This window comes from Bradysia coprophila (genome assembly GCF_014529535.1).
Source record: "Bradysia coprophila strain Holo2 chromosome IV unlocalized genomic scaffold, BU_Bcop_v1 contig_5, whole genome shotgun sequence".
Lineage (NCBI taxonomy): Eukaryota > Metazoa > Arthropoda > Insecta > Diptera > Sciaridae > Bradysia > Bradysia coprophila.
Window position 1 is genome coordinate 7,922,501 of NW_023503374.1, and position 23,452 is coordinate 7,945,952.

At 32.6% G+C, this 23,452-nt stretch overlaps 1 protein-coding gene across 10 annotated transcripts in view; it reads left to right on the plus strand.

Annotated features, from left to right (window-relative positions):
* Window positions 1–559: 559 nt before the first annotated feature.
* The window catches only part of LOC119071619 (venom metalloproteinase 3), an 86,149-nt gene continuing 63,256 nt past the window's right edge, over window positions 560–23,452 (plus strand). For 3 of the 10 annotated variants that reach the window (XM_037176569.1, XM_037176566.1, XM_037176561.1), the window contains exons 1-3: window positions 864–888; window positions 1,720–1,966; window positions 21,448–21,520. In XM_037176569.1, the coding sequence (XP_037032464.1) occupies window positions 21,455–21,520 (66 nt within the window). In that variant the 5' untranslated portion in view covers window positions 864–888; window positions 1,720–1,966; window positions 21,448–21,454. Of the gene's footprint in view, window positions 773–863; window positions 1,624–1,719; window positions 1,967–21,447; window positions 21,521–23,452 lie in introns of those variants that run through there. The other 7 variants (XM_037176564.1, XM_037176559.1, XM_037176568.1 and 4 more) reach the window with 6 other exon arrangements.

The following is a 23,452-nucleotide window of genomic DNA, read 5'->3' on the forward strand; positions in this document are numbered from 1 at the left end:
TTTTATCTATCCAGATTCTGAAAGAGCAGGTTTTGAAGGCAGCTTACAGCTAAATTCGGAAACTTTAGTGTCAATGCCATAGTCGCTTTCTTTCAGAACCTAGGTTAAAAATTAGCGTCGTCAAAGTATTTGGAAATCAAGTGGATAGATGAAAGCAATATTGTGGTCATTGTAAGATAGAAAAAAAAATCTTCGAAAACGAAAATTGAATCCGCGTTTATCCTAAAGCAACAAACGAAAAATTAAATTTAAATTTTAAGAACTCCAGCTACCGAAAAAAAAACAAAAACATTAATTGATTCAATCAATTATATTACAACCATTGGTCCCCCGATTTCGGATTGTTAGTGTCACCCTATATGCAACAATACTTTTTTTATTCCATAAATTGACTAAATACACCAAATATACACACCGACAATATCACAGAAATATTTTTTCATAAAAAAAACTCGACCGAAAGGGGCATACTGAATTCTTATTAACAAAGCTCCCACCAAACAATTAATTACGGCCCCTCTACCTGAACTTAAGAAATGCTTTGCGATTCTGAAGATTTGATTTTTAGTGTGTGCCGACCTGTATTCGAATACGGCCACAAACCGTCCACTATAATCTAAATAATTGTGACACTCAGCCGTAGATTTTTTTTTTTGTATTTTAGAGAGAGAAAAAAATTTACTTTTGAAATCAAAGTATTTTAAATAAATTCCATTGAACACATTATTTTGAACAAGTGGTTTTCTAGATATAAAAAAACAACACAATTTATGTATGCTGTTTTTTGATAAAAAATAATTTAATTTGTCGTTGTATTGTAGACCTTTTTTCAAACTTTTTTTTTCATATTTTTTGAATCGTAGAGACTTTTTTAAGGTTTTTTTTGTGGTACAGTAATGAACATTAAAAATTACAATTATTGTTAAAAAAGCGAATGTGTTTGACTCGGCAGTTTTGAGCTTCAATTGTTTGACTGCGTGAAAAAAATTGAATTCAATTTGAGCAACGAAAAACATTTTTTTACATGGAGAATTTGTAATCATCGCATATCATTTTACCGATATTAAATCACTGAATAAAAAAAACGTCATCATCATCGTCGCAACACACTATTGAAACAGTTTTACACTCAAGAGAAAGTGAATTTTCAATAAATACATTGAACAATCCCAGACATTATATACGAACTGAATACAACATTATATGCAGAATATTGTTGATGTTGAGTGCTTAATGGCTAAAACTCAAAAGGTGTTTTCGTAAATTTTATTAAAATTTGTGCATTCATAAAGTAAATAGACTCATTGCCTGGGTTTTTGTTTTTGTATTTTATATGCGCGCGCGAGTGTATATCGATGCAATATAGTAAACTCTATCGTAATAATATCGCATTTTATACTTCATTTTCGGATCAGACTTAAGAAACGTATAAAGAAAAATAATATTAAATATCACTGAGCAAAGCACTTACCTTTTCTATAATAACGCGCAGTCAAACAACAATATCAACCAGAGTGTGCATACACGGCTGAAAGTTATGAAATAAACTTCGTTCACATCAGTGAATTTCACGGAAATTGCTCGAATTATTCGTTTTTTTTTGTCTTGTTCTTTTTTTCATTTGTAATCAGAGTGCTTTTTATCAGAAATTCCCCATTTTGAAATTTAATTTTTCGTTTTTTGTAATTTTAATTTAAAATTAATTTTTTTCTTTCTTAGTTCACGATTGATTAGAGAAAATTTCGGTTGCTGCATTTTTTTGTTTGTTTATTTGTTCAAAACGAAACATTTTTTGTCCGTTTGGAGTGAAATGCAAATGTGAATGAAAAAAAGAGGGAAACAAAATTCAGTTTTTACATAAACAATACTTGTGAACTATGTGCATTGCATTCATAATAAGTGGATTAAATTTAGGATAAGGACTTTCGGATACATTTATTCAAAGGATCATCGCTGATTGATTAAAGTGAGTTGGACTTCTTTTTTATTTTTATCGATTATTTTTAATGGTAGCAATAAGTTTCTTACATGTTTAAGTTGTAAACTAAGCGAACTGTTCGTACTGTGTTTCTAAAAAACATCTAAAAATTGATTTTTTCAAAATAAATTTTCGGATTTGGAAAATTTTTGAAATTTTGCTCTAGAGGCTTTAAATTTGGCTCCAAGCATCTTAATAATTCTTGGATTCCCTCCAAAGCTTTCTATTCTCCGAAAAATTTACAAAAAATGCAGTCAACCGCTTAATTGATACATTTCTGAAATCGCAAATCTTCTGCGCGGTAGGCTGAGTTTCAATCGCGTATGTATAGAGGCATTTGTTGAAAACGGTCTTGCGTGAAAAGTTTCAGTAGAAATCCTGTTCCAAGCATTGAAAAATGTTGATATCGGAAGACCCTCTAGAACATGCAACTTAGAATTCATCACTTAATAAAATCCAAAGAGCAGACCAGTTAGCTTATATCGAATAGCATACCAGTTAACTTATATCAAAGAGCACACCAGTTAGCTTATATCGAATAGCAGATCAGTTAACTTATTTCAAAGATCAGTTTACTTACATAAAATTTACTACACTTTGCGCTATAGAAGATTGCCAAACGAAGGCGCTAAACTGCAATAATTTCTCGAATCTCGAGTTTCAGGCTTCTATAGAAATATTTATGGTAGGAAATACTTCTTTAAGGAACAAAGATTTCCTTTCGAAAAGAACCATTAGATAAAATTCTAGACAAAGAAAAGACGTTGATTAAACGACAATTCGATTTTAAATTAGATGTTTTTCTAAGTGTTTTCTAGACATTCTTAGAACAAACCGGTCTGGGTATTTTAAAACCACAAAGTTATGGTTATTCATATCTCTATCATCAATCTAATGAAGCAGAGATGTTTAGTTTTTCTACGGAAGCAAAATGTTTTTTTTCTTGCTGCTCAGCTTTTTTTTGTTTTCTTTCTTCTAAAACTTTATTAATTAATTTGAATAAAATTATCTATTGCAACCAACATCTCGATATCTTCCTTTCAACGAAAAACGTTAAAATTTTATGCTAAATCAACGACTTTTTTCTTCTTCTTCTTCGGATTTTATGTTTAATTCATTGGCATGCACGTTACATTCAAAGTACACATTTGAATGACACGATTATAAGCCAATATATGTGTACAGAAATCAGATGAATATATATTTTAGCAATTTTTCACATGATAATGGCACATAAATTTTGTGTAAATTCATTGGCTTAATGTATTCTATGATTAAGAGCTTTGGCTATGGTTAAATAATAATATATTGAATACATGAGTGTGTTGTGCGAGCGAACTGTGTGTGAGAGATTTTCAAAATATCAAAGTGAAACTATTCATTCAAAGTCAAAATGTCTGTTGATTTTAGTAATTGATCATTGACAGTGGTTTTGTGATTATTAGGTTTTTTTTTTCGTTTTGTTTTCAAATTCGTATATTTCTTTGATAATAAAAATTTCAATTTGTTATGTAACTTCAATAATTTGTTGGTACATTAACGATTTGTTAATAAATCCTTTTACTTTTTGATGTTAAAATCGAAATAATTGTCGTTATAATTTTCACTTTCAATTGAAATTTTTATGATTTTGATAGGAAGAAAAAAAAACTTTTACCATAGTCAATAGATGATGTACACTACACAGTTAATAGACGTACAAATTGTGTCATGGCGAGCAAATTACACTTTTTTCTTAACACTTTTTGATAAGAAAGTGCTGAGGTACTGTTATTGTATTGTCAGCATGATTTACAATAAATTGATAGAAGAAATTTAATTGATGTATCACAGCACATCCGACTTATTTTCTTCATATGAAATAGTTTTTTGAGTGTTAATCGATTCATCAATTCATTGGTCTGAGTTTTTTTTCTTCATAAATTTGTATTCAGTTAACGCCGGTATTAATAGTAATTTAGTTACTCATACGACTTTAGAGCTTTCGTAAGCGGCAGGCTTGATACGAAATCTGTAACTTTCAGTTAAAGTAACGTCAAATATTTAGTACACAAAATCTCTTACCTCATTTTTTTAACGTAATATTTTGGGTTTATAAGGTTTATTTTTATAACTTGTAAAGCTCAAGTTCGACCATAACCGAGTCCAGGCCGAAATACCAAACACCTTTCAACCCTAATTAATACTTGGGGATTTTGAAAGGTCAGAAGGCAAACTCGTCTCCTTAGAACCTATAATTTTCAAATGTTTTACTTCTTTTGATGAATGATTATTTTTTAAATGATCAATTAAAAATCTTTAGCTTAATTGCCCTTCAGTCTGCTATCATATTAAATCTGGACTTTTTTAACCTTTTGCAATAACACCATCAACTCACCTAAAGAAACTTACTCTTTCATGCTAACAAGAATTTCGAATCTAGTACTTCTATGCTGAATATATTTGTCTGTAATGGACACAAACAGAACAAAGATAAATTGCATGATTTGAATTTAATGAATCTGTTACTACGGTGGTTCAAATTACTGCCGAGTCTTTGATACAAAATCGTAGCCTACATTCGTTTTGACATTCAATTTTCTACATGATACCACATGAACCGTAGGTCATCGCTTATTTCTGTCCTTTCTAACGCTAACAGATGATTAGGTGTTCCTAAAAGGTGCTTTTTCCTTACATACGTAAGACCTTGGTTGCAATTCGCACTATTGAGCTATTGTTTAAAAAAAAAGAATTTTCCAAGCACTTCGTGTGTCATTGGCATTTTTATTAGGACTTAACAAACAAAATAAAAAAAATCAATAAATTTATGCATCCGCTCAGCTGTCGGCTTTAAAGCGTAAGTAAATATACGATAATACGAAAGACATTTCCTACACCCAATGCACGAACAGATCTTAAAATTAAAAATTAAAAACCAGAAAATTTTGATCTGTATTGTTCGTTCAACACCTCAACTGAGTTGCGAAATTTTCTGCAGCATGTCTTAAGTAAAGTATTGTTATTTGAATCATTCAGTTGAGATATACGAGAAAAAAAAACTTGAAATTTTGTTTTTCAAATATCCATTTGACACCTTTCCAATTTTTTTTTCTCTTTCTTCATTTTATTATTCGCTCTCTGAGTTCCTGTTGCTGGGTTGCGACTCGGTGGCTCATAAAAATTGTGAACCAATTATCGAAAGAAATCGAAAGTCAATAGATATTTTATTGTCAACTCTGTAGATCTGTTTTTATTTATTCAAATTTTATATTTATTTGACTTGGCAAAAATGTGAAATATATAAGATAATGTTTTATGCATTATTATGCCTCTACCATACTGTACCGTAGGCATGCGGAAATTTATGCACACACCGTTGACCATATCAAGCTTTTAATCGAAAATTTAGGTGCCGTGAAAATATATCTACTTTTTCGCTGGATTGATCCATTTTTTTAATTTTATTCTCTTTCGCTAAAAACCGATTTTACTGTTACTGCCTGTCCACCATTAATTTTAATCATGTCGTGGCTGTATTATTACAATCGTTTACTTTTTCAATTTCAACCGTATTTTGTATCCATATTGTACACCTCTACACTATATGTGCGGCGTACATTAAAAATTAAATTTATCATACGAAAAAAGGAACAGTAAATAGAGTCTGAGGAAATTTTTTTTAAGTAGAGGTGTGGCCGCGTTGTATGTTAATCTTTAAAGATCATAATGGTAATTTGATCTGACATTTATTTTGTGTATTTGGCATCGAATAACCTCAAGATTTTATTTTTTTAAATTCATAACCGCTGATAATCGATTTGGTAAAAACGAAACATTAAATATGTTAATTAAAGTGCAATAATATTGTGATACATTTAATGATCCAAATCATTTCTTTTCATAAATTTAAACGAGTGCCATTTATATTTATTAGGCTGTGGATTATAATACACAAGCTCTGGTGTGGATGAATCATACCACCGAATTCAAATTGTCTGAATTTTAAATAAATGTATGTTTATGTGGTGTATGTTTCAATAGATATTCATCTCAAGACACAGTCCGTAAGTGTAATGAGATAACTTACACGCAATTTTGTTTTTTCGTCTGTTTGTTTCCTAATTTACTCATTTTTACCTCCATGAAAATGATGTTTAATGAACCGCGCAATTTCTTAAGCCAAAGAGCATGGGACCAGTTGGAAAATATTTTGTAACTAGAAACTGTTTGTCTTAGGTGTATACCATATTCCACAGTGAATACAATTACAGTTAGCACAAATCATTTGGCAACCAGTTGGTTTTTAGAAACTCTTATTAGCTTATTTGCTTCGGTCGTCAACCATTTATCCGATTACATGAGCATGAACCATTAGGAAATTGAAACGTTGTATCATGAATGAAACTTTAGAATTGATCTTGCACATATCAAATTACGTAAGAACCTTTTACAGACTCATCTGTTATCAAAAGAAATAGTAATCAATAAACGACAAACACTGGTTAGAAGGGGTCTTGTGTAGCAAATACATGTTGAAACCGTTGAAGTAACAGATTTTGAATTAATCTGTTGAAAGTGCTTTAATCAAATTATTTTGGTGATGAGACCATCTGTGGACAGAGTTGGATCGGTTATCCGAAAAACCGAAAATTTCGGTTCGGATAGAACCGAACCGAGAATTTCGGTTCGGATTGAACCGAACCGAAATTTTCGGTTCGGTTTGAACCGAACCGAATACTTTGGTTTTGTCGTAAAACAATATGAAATGAAGGCAGACTCGTCAAAATTGATTGATTTCATTATGAACTAAACAAAAAGAAGTAAATGGAGCAATTGCATGCGATTTTTGTGAGAAAACGAATTTGACAAGAACTTATGAGATTTTCAATTCTCAATAAAAGTATCATGCAATTGCTCCATTTACTTCTTTTTGGTTAGTTCATAATGAAATTCTCGGTTCGGTTCAATCCGAACCGAAATTCTCGGTTCGGTTTAATCCGAACCGAAATTTTCGGTTTTTCGGATAACCGATCCAACTCTGTCTGTGGAAGGTTAATTAACATCACAAATGAATGATCACATTTGTTATTCTTACTGAGATCCCATCAAATGATTCTTTATGAATCTTTATTGGCATCGAGTTCAAAAGAGGAAATTCATATTCTTCATACAATCCATTGTTACTCGACTGGTGCTATTCAGTACACGCTATTCAGTGAAGAAATCGATTTTAAGAATTTATACGACACATTCGGTATCTTAATATAAATTGTGGGATTGTAATAAATATATTTTATGCATTTAGTTCCTTTAGTATAAATATAACCGCAAATACGTCTAGACAATTCTACACTTAATATTGGAAGATAATAATAGCTGCCATGCACTCAATCAATATTGCGCAATAAAAATGTTTAATGTAATACCATTTTGTTCGACTTGAATGCAATTCTCAGCAAAGAGTTTGTTCTTAAAAGTATAAAAGAAACCAAAAAAAAAGTATTTGTTTACTTATTTCGTACAGTCAGGAAAAGTTTTGTTTATTTCTTGTTTGCATTGTTTTGTTAATGAAGCAATTGGAACAGACTTATGAAATAAGTGGGATGCACTGCCTTGCTAAAATTGTTTCTTGTCCTATTCAGTACGAAATGATTCAAGAATCGAGTTCCTGTATCCTGTGAGTCCTTTCACACCCTACCGGCATTGACGTTACAGAAGGAACCTTTCCGCAATTACTAATGATCTACTGCATGTTATGTGTGTGATAATCGAAAGATGTACTTAGGAGACTGGAAAAATGTTTATTTATGAGTGAAATGAATGTTTCACGTTGTTGAAGAAAGGTCGGATAATCTCTGATTACCAAAGTAAATCAATCTACGATTTCCCATTCAGCATTTAACTAGCAAAGATGATGAACCCAAATGTGAACGAGTTCAGTATTTCGAAATACATTTATTCAAATTGTTTGCCATTTCTGCAATTTCAAATCGAAAAATCCATTCACTTCATAATTTTCCTTGTTCTTATTGTACAGAAAAATGTAATTACAAAACCGAGCCGATACAATTGTTTTTATTGTTCGAATGGTGCAGCATAACGTTTCTTCAAGCTACAACAGAAATATAGTCCAATTTTTATGGAATCTCAAATAAATGGCAATACTAACGAAAAAGCAACGAAAAACCTTATTACTGACGGCGAAGTTATAAAGAAGTTAGTGTTGCCGAGTTATAACTTTCTCGAAATGTACAAAAATTTAATTTTAACTTAAATTACGTTATATGCACACTATTATCGTTGCAACAGCAAAGTACATCGTTAAATTTTATTATCATAAATAAATCTCCAATTGCACGGACAACATACAAACACAATACAAATATATTATATGGAGATGACGTTCCTATGAATGTCGTATATAAAATGAAGAATTGTATTTATATTGAACGGTCATATTGGTGTGAACGTGTGTTTTAAGACTGAATTTAAACATGACATAACCACAAGCAATGTACAGATTTTAATATGGTCAGTTGCTTGCGCTGTCCTGAGAAACATCTAAGAGACTACCACTTTTTATTTCCATCAAAAGATATTTCCATCAGTTTCGTATGTTAAAGCAATTTGTTATATAGCAAGAGACAAGAGAATCTAAAAGCTATATGAATTGTCATTTGGTGTCAGAAACTATACGAGAATGTGGTTACACATTACTGACCGCGATACGCGTATTTTACACTGGTGTCATGTATCAAATGGTTTTACATGATCCGGACAACATATTATATTTGAAAATGAGCAAGCAAATTTGAAATGAAATCGAAAATTTGACATTTTATTTACACTCTTCATGGTGATGCAGCTTTTATGTAGCCCAGATCATCGTCTGTATCGGTTAAGATGGTCAGTTTCGGTTTCTCTTTCGAAACAGCCAACTGTATCCAAAATTGTTATAAAATCTTTAACGTCTTATTTTATGCTCAGCAATGCATAACTGAACGGTTCAGCATTTTTTTTTTGTTCGGTTCGTGATCGCATTTTACAAGACTAGTATTTTGTCACAAAAATTGCTGAAACTTAATCGAGAGTTAAGACAACCATCTCGAATAAAAATGAAAGGATTTTTCGTCTACAACTTGATTCGTGAAATTAAAAAGAAGAAAAAAACAACAACAATAAAGAAACAAAACGATGAAGAAGCTGGTATAAAAGAGCCGTTTTTATGGGTCACTAACTCATGACGGCGCATAGTGTGCCATCAATTAACATTGCATAACATTTATATATGAAAAAAGAGGTCAATTCTCATACATAAAAGTTGCATGCAAAATCGAACTAAAAACCAAACTGGTTTTATCTATCACAATCATCACGAAATACGGGAGGAAAAAAAACCATCAAAATTTGTTAAGCATTTGATTCTGGGGTACCCTGTGCTCCACAGCGAATGTGTATACTATATAAATATATGTGAAGATATAATTGCACAGTCACAGTAAGCATAATAAATAAAAGGCGAAAGTCATCGAAATGAACTGATTGTGACCTTTAGAGCAAGTTTTTATTCGACTTTTTTTATGTTATGCGTGTTTTTTTCGTGTGTGTGAGTATGTATGGTTTGTTGCGCTTGCGACTGGACATCTTCATTTTTTTTGTTTTTTGTTCAAATGTTAAATAAATTGGTAAACCCGAAAAAAAATTGAATATCAATGTGGATAGTCGAAGCACACACATCTTGTCTTTTAATGTTTAACAAATTCAACAGGTAAATAAAAAGTTAATGGAAGTAGTTCGACTGAATATTGTTGCTTTTTGGTTGATTTTCTTTTCAAAAACATTTAATTGGTCCTGACTTTGTTTTTGTTTAGTCAATTGATTTGATTGCGTTTAGCTTTCCAAGACCAATTATGTATACACATATTGTTGGGTTGGTGGTTCGATAAAGTTGTTAACATAATAATCTGCCAGCTTCCATATCCTGTTGTAAGACGTTTGGTTTCGTATTTGGTTTGCTTATTTTTTAAGAGACTGGAGTGGTCTTTTTGCTTCATTGTATTATGTTTAATTGAACCTTTTTTTTACTGAGAACTGTCGGATTTCCCTTGATTTTTTAGTAGTTAGAATGATAATTGATTTGCTATGAAGTTCAAAAACTTGTAGGGAAGTTCTCATTTATCTCAGTTAGAGTTGATACTTCAATCTAACATGAAAGGAATTTTTGAAAGAAATTGTTTCTTTCTCAACAAACAAATCAGTCTGTTCGGACTTTCGATTTAAGTATATTTCGAAGTTTGCGATAGAAAATCTGTTACTTCATTAGTTTTAACATAAATAAAAGTAGAATTAACCGAAAACTTCACTCATTTTTGTCGTCAAGTGATGACTGTAGAAAACAAAAAATCAAAGCCTTATCTTCTCTAAATAATCCATCTGATTAAATCATTACTGATTTTTGGTTGTTTTATCAAAGCTCTGACGTAATGTTTGCATGTTTTCTCAAAGCAATGCATTGTATGCAGGCGGAAATTTCATCTGTTAACGACAGAAGGAACACTAAGCGAGAAACTTTGGTTAATACCGTCTTATATAGCAAAATATAAGTAAAAACTAATGAAGTACAAGATTTTGTATGTGGTACATTGTTAAAAAGAAGCGAGCGACTCGATAGCTATAGCAGTGATCGTCGGTATGGGATTCAATTATGCCATATTCCGTGATGATTAATGTGTAAATGTAACATTGATAGATCAACTTGGATCAGCCAGTTGATGGACACTTTCGATAAAGTTGTGTGCAACGCAGAATTGTTTTCTTATAGCTGGTAGCACTGCTACATACATATTTTTCGCAACAAATTTATTTAAAATTTTAATTTGCTCAACCGCTTCCATTTAGAGCAATAATTAATGGCAAAACATTTTGCCAAAAATTAATTGATTTAAAATTGCTTCTCATTGACTGGCTAACAAGAACGTCTGATAAATAATCATTCTGAACAAGACATTCTGCTAAAAAAAATTGTAATTAAAATTCAAATTAAATATTTTTTTTCCTTTCCACTTCGACTAAAAGATGGACTCTTTCAAATAACAATCATGATTTTACTGAATGAACATGGCAGAATATTTTTTTTTCGCGAATGAATTTATGTTTTTTAAATGTTTTAAAGACACTTTTCAATCCGAAAATAGCCTACGAATCTCAATTGGTGGTCCGGCGACAATGAAGCAGAGACGAAGACGAAAAAAAACTTATTCATTAAACTTGATCCACCAAAATACATATTTATGAATAACAACAACAACTACAACCAGAAAATAACAGTTAAAACGTGAGACTTGCGTCTCCTTTCAAATATAAATATGATATTGACTAGTTCATGTCATATATAAGTGCTTTTATGCAAACAAATTATTTTTTTTTCTTCGTTTTTGCCTAATTTGAATAAATATAATTTGTATTGCTCTTCTGTACAATATTCTGCTACGGCTAATAAAATTCTGCTGTGTATTTTCCGTGGTTAATATTCTAGTCGACGTTATAAATTTTTGTTTCGTATCGGTTCTTGTATCACCAATTTTTTGTTTGTTTGTTTTTAAATGTCAGTACAACTGTTTTTAGCAGCTACACTCACATAACCGGTTTTAATCGCAACAAAACCTTCTTCTCGTCACAGATTTATCATCCCAAAGTACTTCTGTAATCAGTTGGAAATATTCTGCAAATCGCAGAGAGTACAGGTTCAGTTGAATTTCATGAAAGGCTATCGCATGAAATTGTAAAGCACTTTTTCATGCTTCGGGGCCGAAAATGAGGGCAATTTTTCGAATTTTCTCGGGTTTCCGGCCCTCTGCATGAAAACTCACATGTGCACCTGTTTGGGACGGTTGATTTAAGCCACTTTCGCTTGTAGACCTCACTTTGTTCGGCCTACAATCCGCGAAATTGCCTTAAATCAATCGTCCAAAACAGGTACACAAATGACTATTAACCTTCTACAAACGTCAAGTGTGTTCGTGCATAATAATAAATAGTCATTTGTGTACCTGTTTTGGACGATTGATTTTAGGCAATTTCGCGGATTGTAGGCCGAACGAAGTGAGGCTTACAAGCGAAAGTGCCTTAAATCAACCGTCCCAAACAGGTGCACATGTGAGTTTTCATGCAGAGGGCCGGAAACCCGAGAAAATTCGAAAAATTGCCCTCATTTTCGGCCCCGAAGCATGAAAAAGTGCTTTACAATTTCATGCGATAGCCTTTCATGAAATTCAACTGAACCTGTACTCTCTGCGATTTGCAGAATATTTCATGCTTCGGGGCCGAAAATGAGGGCAATTTTTCGAATTTTCTCGGGTTTCCGGCCCTCTGCATGAAAACTTACATGTGCACCTGTTTGGGACGGTTGATTTAAGGCACTTTCGCTTGTAAGCCTCACTTCGTTCGGCCTACAATCCGCGAAATTGCCTAAAATCAATCGTCCAAAACAGGTACACAATAGTCATTTTCATGCTTCGGGGCCGAAAATGAGGGCAATTTTTCGAATTTTCTCGGGTTTCCGACCCTCTGCATGAAAACTTATATGTGCACCTGTTTGGGACGGTTGATTTAAGGCACTTTCGCTTGTAAGCCTCACTTCGTTCGGCCTACAATCCGCGAAATTGCCTAAAATCAATCGTCCAAAACAGGTACACAAATAACCATTGTGTACCTGTTTTGGACGATTGATTTTAGGCAATTTCGCGGATTGTAGGCCGAACGAAGTGAGGCTTACAAGCGAAAGTGCCTTAAATCAACCGCCCCAAACAGGTGCACATGTGAGTTTTCATGCAGAGGGCCGGAAACCCGAGAAAATTCGAAAAATTGCCCTCATTTTCGGCCCCGAAGCATGAAAATAATTTTTTTTTTTTGATACCAACATCGAAAGTTGATACTTTCGCCCTCGAAATCCGGGGCGAAAGTAAAAAAATGCAAGTTATGTGTTTGAGCGGGGAGAAAGAAAGAATACATAAAGCGAAAGTCAATATACATAATGCGAAAGTCGACTACATAATGTAATAGTCGACTCTTGTCAACAAGTGTACTGCGATCAAAATTGAAATAAAGCGTGCGCCAGTGCGCTTATTGAAATTAACATACGAAGTTGATACTTTTTGTTGCTGAATGATTTGTTAGTTAATTGTTAATTTTTGTGTGTGTTGTTGTGATGGCTAAATAATTAAATTTTTGATATATATATGCCTTCGGCGCGGGCATCAACTCTCGCACACGGTTGAATTTTTTTACTTTCGCCCCTTGTCATTCAATGTACTATTATTCGTCTGTTTCAAATATCTTCGAGCATTAGTTACAAAATCTTGTACTTCATTTGTTTCAACATACATTTTGCTGTATAAGAGAACTTTAGTATGAGTCATCATCATGGTCGCCTTGGTCGATAACAGAATATTATAAACTAGACTATGATCTCTGATAAAACATTTTAATTTTTGCTTGTTCTACACAAGATGCCTACCGGATGTTATAGTAAGTTTTATTCATTCCACAATCCATATGCCAATGTTTTTTTTAGACAAACCATGACTAATTACAAAAGTCAAACAGTGTGTTCGACTATTGGACGACCGATTGAGTTCGAGTACTAGGTAAAGTCTGAAATTGAATTCTTGATTTGTTTAAATTTAACACCGCGCGTTTCTCAACATCATCAAGGCATGAACACACGTTTTCACCCTTGGCTTCACTTTATTTGCACTGTTTTTTTTGCAATTTTTAATGCTTTCTGTCTCATTTCAACTTGAATGATTAAACAAAAGTTGGTTTAGAAATTTATTTAACTTTTTCATATCTTAAATAGTACAGCATGTGATTCTTGTTGATTTAATTACTTTGAAAATTGTAGAATGCTGGTACAATTTTCAAGTGGCGTCGACTTTAGATAAGTTTCCAAATGTGTCAGCAATTTTTACATCCGTACGAAGTATTTTTATCTTTTGTATACGACAAGTGTACGCGGTATAGTCATTAAATCTGTTACTTCTTTCATCGCTAATAGTTTGATACGAAATCTTCTACTTCATTAGTTTAAGCAAATATATTGCTACATAAGACCACATTAACAAGAGCTCACCTCTTATTTTTCATGTCACTGTCGATAACAGATGGGAAAGTCTTAAGTTTCGGTTTCCATCTCAATTATTACAACTTTTTATAACTAGATCATTTGCAACGACAATGTTTCTAGCTTTCTTAAGACCTTTCGCCATGCCCTTCCAACTAAGTATCCTACCTTCACAAAACGATGCTCGTTAAATCATTTCATTGTAGTTTTACGATTCCTATAGTTTGTGTGGATGAAGAAATCGTAGAAAATATAAATTCGCGTACACAATGATGTTGATATAATTTAAGTCAAATAAACAAGCATGACCAATATGGCACATTTTGCATAATATATTAAGTTCAACAGTTTGCTATATATGAAGCATTATCACCGCAACACACAATGCATACACTTACTATTAAGTCAAATCGAATATAAACTGAAATTTCTTAATAATTGAGTCGCTCCCACGTTACGACTCTTATGGATATATTTATAATTATAGGTCATGTGTTTGTTACATTATTTATTCGCATTATTGTCACAGCTTGAATGAATGAATTTAAGTCAACTAGTTATGCTGTTTCGTTTCGTTTCGTTTTTTTTTGTCTGTGGCTCTTTTCATTTATATCAAAAAGCTTTTCATTTCGATTATACTGGCTCGTTTTTACTGACTGGTTATATCAAAGAGGAAAATCATAATTTAATTATTGCACCACTTAGCCACTTTGCCCTGCATAATCCATTAAATAAATCTTCTTTTATCAAACAAAATTTTCGTTCACTATAAATGTGACCACTGTTTCGGTAAGGCTATACAAACAACGAAGTGGTATTATGTATAACAACAATAAATTTCGTTGCATAATTGACATAATAAATGTTGTTTTTCGCACATCATAAACAATACGGTGGAACGAAAAGGTGTGTTTTGATTAAATTAAATTAAATTGTTTTTCAACACAAAATTGTTTTTTTTTCTTCTGTTTAATTTCTTTTATTCGTGCACTCAATATGTCGGAATATGACTGGAGCGTAAAATACAAGACAAAACGTAACTCGGCATGTCACAGGTTACAATGAATAGAAATATAAACGAAATTAAAATCTAGTTTTTTTCTCTCGTGGTATTAGCTTTCGTTGGTGTGTCAGTCTTTTTGGATCTTTTAATTTATGAAACAAATTTCGTAACGATTAATAAAATTCCATTTTCTATTTGTCTGTACACCGGATTGAATGGTCGTTGAATTTGTATTCTTTGCGCCTTGCCCATTGTAAAATTTTTCATTCAGTGAGCAAATTTGCGAACTTCTTAAATCATTCAGAATTCACTGACTCACTCAATGTTTCATTAACACCAATCTATTTGGTCTAATTCGATTCCCTGAAGGTTGTCTTCTTTAACATTTAATTCCACTCTATTGTGTGCAGGCTATGAATCTCCTTATCCTCATACATGTCGTCGGCTAAGTACTACCAATCGATTCGTTTAAAATCTTTCACATCATCAGTTTTTAGGTGCTTTATAAGGCCACATAAGCAAAGTTCATTGCTGATTTGTGTCACCACCGTAGTTAACATTATGACATAGCCTCCGTTTCGTTTGTTGATGATGAAATTGGCCAAAATGTTAAAATTTGCCTGTACCATTCACATTAAAATAAGTCCAACTCTGGGCATCCAAAAATCGTACCGAGACCGAGAGGTTCGATGTCTTTCGATCGCCGGTATGCTTGGTAACTTTGTGATGATTGTCTATTGTTTGCGTAAACAATTTGCGGGCACTATGGGATCGGTCGAACGAGGTCAAGTCAGGTGATTTCATAAAGACATATCTGACCTCACACTGTTTTATTTAAAGCTGACAAGCCAGGTTTCAGATCCTAAAACCTGATCTGCCAAGTAAAAATCATGTCATACGATAATTCGAGCCAAGCCAAACCAATATAATTGGTCCTAACGCTCTATTTCAAATTATTTTTTGTTGTCAGAGATGGAGTCAGTCTTAGTTATGGAGTTAGTGATATTTTACCGAAAATTCGCCATTTCCCTATACTGAAGACTACTACTGAAGATGGAGCAAAGGGAATCGCTGCATCCCAATGTTTTTTTTTGTGATTAATGTACACGAACTGAATATGTGTGTATTGCACTGGATCGAGTCAGGTTCGATCTATACGAGATTGAGATCACTGTTATAAAGCGAATCATTTTTCTGATACTCAACGGTTTAAGGTTAAATTTTATTGTTTCATTAGGAAACTAGACCGACCAGACTATAAAAACACGAATAGTGTGAGAAGAAGCATAATTATTGCGACAAAGTGAAGCTGTTCCTGATCCAATGTTAATTTCAGATCGTTAAAAAATCGCACAGTTGTCGGTATCTCATATCATCACTGAAATCAAATTAACACCGCCAATCATAATTTACAGAAATTATTGACTTTTTATAGAATTTCTGTTATTCAAAATGTAAAATAAGGATTAACATAACTTATCAAAATGCCGTCAAAGGAATGGCTAATGTGTCACTGAATAAATTTGAAAATTGCATACAATTCGATTCTTTAAATAAAAAAAAAGAATTCTGGTACATCTCGGAGCACAATGATCGTTAGAAAACATTTTGTAAGAGGCCGCAGTTAAACAGATTTATTGGTAGTAATTGGTTAAAAAATAATTTAATTTAAATATGAATGAACGATTTTTGCCTATTGATTATGATCCACATGCTGCTAACATGTTACAGATATTTTTCTTTGTCATTTCAATCGAACCACCTGACCAATTCATATAATTTAAAGTCTTTTCAGAGCTTTGATTTTATATATAAAATAGTGAATATACGTGACGGAAAATGAATGTGACACTTCTGATGCTTTTGAAAAAATCATAATTCTTTACAAATTAAAAACGAATTTTAAATGAAATCAAAGCTAACTAACTACCACCTATTTAAATATTTAAATTAGATTCTTGTTTGAAGTAGATTATAATTTTTTTTAGATATGGCACATTAAAAAACATTTTTTTTATGCGAAGCGTTAAATGAAATGCGAAAATCACGTGGAAAAATACCAAAATTGTGTGTGTTGTATATCTAGTGCTTGTTATATTTGATAATTAATCAAAGTTTAATATTTATCAATATTTACGTTATTGGCTATAGCTGTAGATCTGAGCAGTCACGATGTTCATATGCTATTTCAAATTTACCGGCACATTATCATAATCAGCATAATAATAAATTTGTTTGTTGTGTGCGAAAGTTGTTCTGATTCTTTGCTGAATCTTAAATCTATTCGTAAAATATGTTTTGATCGCAGCTATAGCCCGGTGTTTTGATATTTAATTTGTGATAAATTGCGCTTATTGTCCGCAATCCATCTTTAGAAAAAAAAATTAAATGTCATGCCTCGGGGGAAAAATGCGTTGGAGGGATTCTTATGAAAATCCACCTATCAAAATCGGACCCATTTCGTCTGGGATGGATATATACATGGTTTGAAAGGTCTGTGCCAGTAGACCTCAAAACATGCCTCAGATAGTCTCGAGCTACACCTGATTGTTGGTGGAAGATCTCCGAAGGTGGGAAAAGAGTGTTTTCCAACCTCATATTTGGGCCGCTAAATGTGAGCGATGCAGATGAGAGTGGGCTCGTTGGAAAGCTGAGGTCAAATACTTTCAGGTCATGTGAGCTTCAGACAGGTATGGGCTGGTACTGATGACGGTTATTGTAAACCTAACATGCTCATTTGCAGTGCTGACGACTGCCCACATAACAGATTTTTATGTTAGTACACCCGATACTCTTAAAATTCACCAGCAGTCACCAACACTGCAAACGATGTATCAATGGAAAGTTTAGATAATGTACGTTAGAACTAGCATGTTAGGTTCACAATACTCGTCATCAGTATCAGCCTCGACCTGTCTGAAGCTCACACGGATTTCTAAAATTTTTGTTGTACATTTTTTCTAACACATATCAATGGGTGTTCTCAAACCTGCTATGACCTGAAAGTATTTGACCTCAGTTTTCCAACGAGCCCACTCTCATCTGAATCGCTCATATTTAACGGCCAAAAAATGAGGTTGAAAACCCGAGTAAAAATAAAAGTCTCAAAATTTCGAAAAGAGACGTCTCACGTCTCACAATACCAAGGATTTGAGACCGTGAGACGTCTCTTTTTGAACCTTTGAGACTTTTATTTTTACTCGGGAAGCACCCTTTTTCCACCTTAGGAGATCTTCCACCAGCAGCCAGGTGTAGCTCGAGACTATCTGAGGAAAAAAAAATCTGAGGCATGTTTTGAGGTCTACTGGCAAATACCTTCCAAACTGTGTGTATATGTATATCCATCATAGACGAAATGTCCGATTTTGATAGGTGATGCATCCTACAAATATTTTTCCAAAGTTGTAACAAGGTCTGGATCGTAATACAAAATAGTTAATAACATGACTCGGATGGCTCGGATCAACAAACTTCACACGAAAACTCGACTTTTCATTTTTATCCTGAGTTTTGTAATAGTTTCTCATACTGTGATTTCCCAAAAAATATTCTCTTGTTTATAATAACGTAATAAGCCATTTTCGACACCAGGGAAATCAAAAAGCATGCAAAATACTATTATTCTAGCTCTATTCTACGCTTCGTCTTTTATAGGCAGACTGCGTAAAATCATTAAATCTGTTGCTTCTTTTGTTTAACTTATCATTTAGTGTGAGATACAAAATCTTTTGAACATAAAATTTGCTATATAAAACCTTTTAAACCAGCGTTCGTCGCGTATTATTATCGTTGATGTCTTTAACAGATGAGTGGCCTAAATATTTGGTTCAAATGCTTGATCTTGTTCACAATATTAGCAATCGGTGGATACAATATATCAAAATGTCGATAGTGTTACAGTTTGTCGAACACACAAAGTGTGACATAAATTGAATCGTCATTAATCACTTGACTGCCATAATTTACGCTAGACGTTGCTAATTGTATTACAAAACAGTAAGAAAAACTTTTCAGAAAAATTTAATTTTGTTATGCTGCATATAAAGCCCCAGCAATGATTATCATTAATAACAATAACAATTTGCAATTGTGTCAACAAATCACCAAACAAAAAACCGAACAACAAAATATATTTGATCAATTTCTATACTATAACTCCAACACATTATAACTCTAAGCCCATTTATTTTAATTAAACCACAAAAACAAACAATTTGGCTTTCTTGCATTTTTTCTCAACTATCTGTCTTATTCGCTGTCGATAAATAGTGGACAAGAAAACACACATAATAGTCTTGCTGCTCTAATTATATTTTAGGTGAATTAATTAACAGATTTTATTATTATTTATATATGTATGCTTAAGCGGTAATGTAACGTAGATACATGTTCAATTTATCGAACATGCAATTGCTCTCAAAGTCTCGCACAAATAGTCAGACGTATATTATAAAATGTGAGCTTTTTTCCGACTTTATTAACAGTAATTATGCAATTTTTTGGTCGAGTAGGTAATATTAGCAGATAGTTTATTGATGTATTATATTTCATAATTTTGCAATTATGGGTTTTTGTTGGTTATTCTATTCAATGTTTCTCTGTTTTTTTCTTTAAAATTTATTAATTTTCTTCAGATTGTACAAAACTGTTCGTCGTATAGATGTAGTTACAGTTTAAGTGGTTCTTATAATCAATCGTACATTGGGTCGATCATTTTATATTAAATACATTGCATGTTTCCTTATGAAATTTTATTCAATTTGTATCATGCATGACCCAAAATGCTAACAACATTATTTCTGAGATAATAACTGAGGCAATAACGATCATCTGCAGCGTAAAAATGTTTTGTCAGTGACATCAAAGAATTGGAACTTATAATATAGCCAAGTATGATCATATGCAATCATATGTTATCGACACCGATGAGAATAATAAGCTAAATACGAGTTAACACTAATTTTGAATCGATTTGTTGAAAATGTTGAGATTCAAGTAAGTTGGTCTTTTGATCATTTTAATTTTCCAATTCCAATCAATGCATGAAGACTCGGTAAAAGTATTTCATCTAAAAGTTATTGTATTGCGTGACAAGATGTCGCAAAAATGTTTGAAGATGTGTACACTTTAGGCAATTTATGTTTTAGAAACGGCATTCTTTTACATAAATGGCATAATGATTGAATCTGTTACTTCTTTTGTTCAAAGCACCACCCAGTGTTTTTTACAAAATCTTTTACTTCATTCCTTTTAACATATTTTTCTCTTGCATTAGATCATATTGACCGGGAATTTTTGTCATTTCTGCCAATGACGGAAACATCGAAAGGTTAAACTATTGACAAATAAAGCTCCCCGAAATATAAGAGGAAGCTTGATAGAGAACCGAGTGTTCGAATTCCTGTCCTCTTTCGGCAAATTAAAAGCGGCTGACTATAGAAGCCTCTTTTTTCCTTTGTCGCAAAATGAAATACGAAAAGAAACGATGAAAACTTTTGGATAGACTACTAGTGGTAATGGTTCGCATGCCATTTGCAATAAATATCTCGATTTAATGTAAAAGAAAAATCACAAAAACGTGTGCCAGTGTACCTATACTATGGAACAATTATTGTACTTTTCGTTTGACAATTTAAACTGCAACGATTTCATTGTTCGTAGCAAGTCAACAGAAAATTTGTATGTCGAAATTGCGAAGAAAAACGGCTATGGTCACAAACCATTTGATAGGGCCTGTTGTAAAGGTAAAGCTAAATTTGATTGGGACACATCGATAGCACGATTGTTCAGTGACACGATTATAATTTGATTTGATATCCGTTTGTTTGTTGGGCACTCTTGTTTTTTCATAACATTTGTAGTTTTTTTAAAAAAGATTTCAAAATCGCAAAAGTTTTTTTTTAATAAAAATGATAATTTAACTAATAACTCACGTCCATTAATGTCAATCAAAATCAAATTAATTTAACCGAAAAGTTGAAAAGTACAATTAAATTGAACAATATTATGGGTGGGATTAGTGTATAAAGGTTATGCAGATATGATTGCTCTGTAATCAAATTTCTGGTAATGCCAAGACCGAAACACAATCCTAAATTTGTTTGTCCATAAATTGATTGATTGAATCAGTCAGTTTCACCAGTTTTGTTTGTTTGTCTTTTTTTTCGTGCTACCCAAGTCAACAGGCATTGTAATTATTAGATACACACCAATTTTCCTCCATGAATTGTGTCTATAAATACAAAAAAACAATTGCTTCACTCGTGCTGTGTGCTGCAATTCGTTGGTTTTTACCTTGTATTTTTCGACAAAACCATGCTTTATACTCAGTTATTAATAAAGTCTTCATTATCTTTATTTCAGAGACAAGATGGTGCAACTGAGTGTATACATTGCAACATGGACACTGTTTTGTACCTGTTCAGCGTATCCAGATGTAAGTACAACAAAAATAAATTTACTCAGACCCAGCAGTCGAGAGTTTTTCTTCGTAGTTTTGAAATTTATTTCGATTAAGGAGGTAATTTTACCCTAATATCGTGTTTGTCAGCCCGACTTGGCCTCTTGGTAAACAGTTGACTATACAAGACACTCTTAAAGTATTCCATTTAAAGATTTACGACCAATCTAGGGTAATGGTCTTTCGGTAGATTAGACACATTCTTCAAATATAATTATTTCTAACGCATTGTTCCACGCTATTCATCTTTCCAAATGGAAAAACCTAACGGTAATAATTACGAAAATTTCTATGCAAATTCTCCGCACCCCTTTTAATTACTTCAAATACGAATTTCACAGAAATTCCAAAATGCATTTTCGTTGTATCAACAATACGACAAGTATAATTTGACTAACTGTTAAAAATCTTCAACCAAAGATTCAACAGCATTTCGATTGCTTGCAATTTGCAACTCTTCGATGAGGAAACACATTTCCAATTTGTGTAAAAGATCAACTTGCATGGAATAATTACTAGCTACTCCAACAAGGAAATTAATGTTAGTTATGCTTCGTGGATTTGTATGCAATTACATCGAAGGCAATTATAAAAGTGTGCTAAATCATATACCATTGTTGCAAATATTTGTGCCCATTGTATATGAACATGATTGCAGCCCAATATACTACAAACACTTTACATGCGTAATGTGTGTTACAGTCGCAGCTCTATACATTTTCGCTTGATTCTTTCCAAGCATCCACTTTGTGTTTTTTTTATGTTCCGACTATAAGTTCCACTTCCATCCTACTCATAATAAACTCCTCTTTCCGATTAAAATTTTTGTTTGGGCTTAAATAAACATTTCTCACAAGCCCTTCACATGTTATGCAATCAAATATTATAAGATCTGTATTACATCGACTTTACACCGAAAACGCACCTTCAATACATGATATACAAAAATTAACACAACTTTGATTGATCGTTTCGATCGAATAATATCGATACTCTAGATCCAGTATTCGGTTGTTATGCATTGCAACTTTACAAACAAACAAACGAAGTAAAAAAAAACAGAAATTTTTTTCGCCTCTCCGGTCGATACAATTGATCGACTTTATTTGCATTGTTACAGTTTTCTTAACGATTTTTTTTAACGTATGTAATTCGAATGTTTAATGATATATGATGTAAGATGTTCAGTGAAGGGCATTTTATTTCTGTGGTAATTTCTCTTCCGATCGCGTAATATGCTGTAAGTTTCGTTGGTATTATATTTCGTTAAGGTTAAGAGGAATGTGATATTCCATTTATGTGTGAACATACTTGTACTGGTAACACATTGTCATGTTAAATGATTTCTCTTTACACTGAAATTCTTTACACCAGAAAATCGTTTAGATTGGTATTTTAGAGAACAATACACACCACAAACCTCGAAGCCCATTTAATAATTGTTACAATTACAAAACGTTCCATAAAATTGATCGCGCAATAAGATTAAAAAAAGTTTCAAGAAATTAAACCGACTTGACATAAAAAGTTCGGTTCTAACAGCCATTTAGCAGGTGTAATGGAACGATATTTTTTTCCGCGGCAAGGTCACAGAATTTACTCCCAATATATCTCGACCATATGTTCTAAACAATAATCTATAGTGACATTTAATCTAATCAGTCGGCGTTTAAGTTATTAGTCAGTGCATTACGGTTTTACAGATTGTACATGTCCATACACAAGTACATAAAATGCATATCACGCTCGCGGTATGTATATGAGTTAACTTTTAATGTAATTGCATTCATAATGACATGATGTTGGTCAATTCGGTTTGTCCTTGATCGACAAAATTACTTTTCGTACATTTGAAGTAAACATTGGTATTCGATGTGTATGCATATTGCACTCGGTTGTACGTGTTCT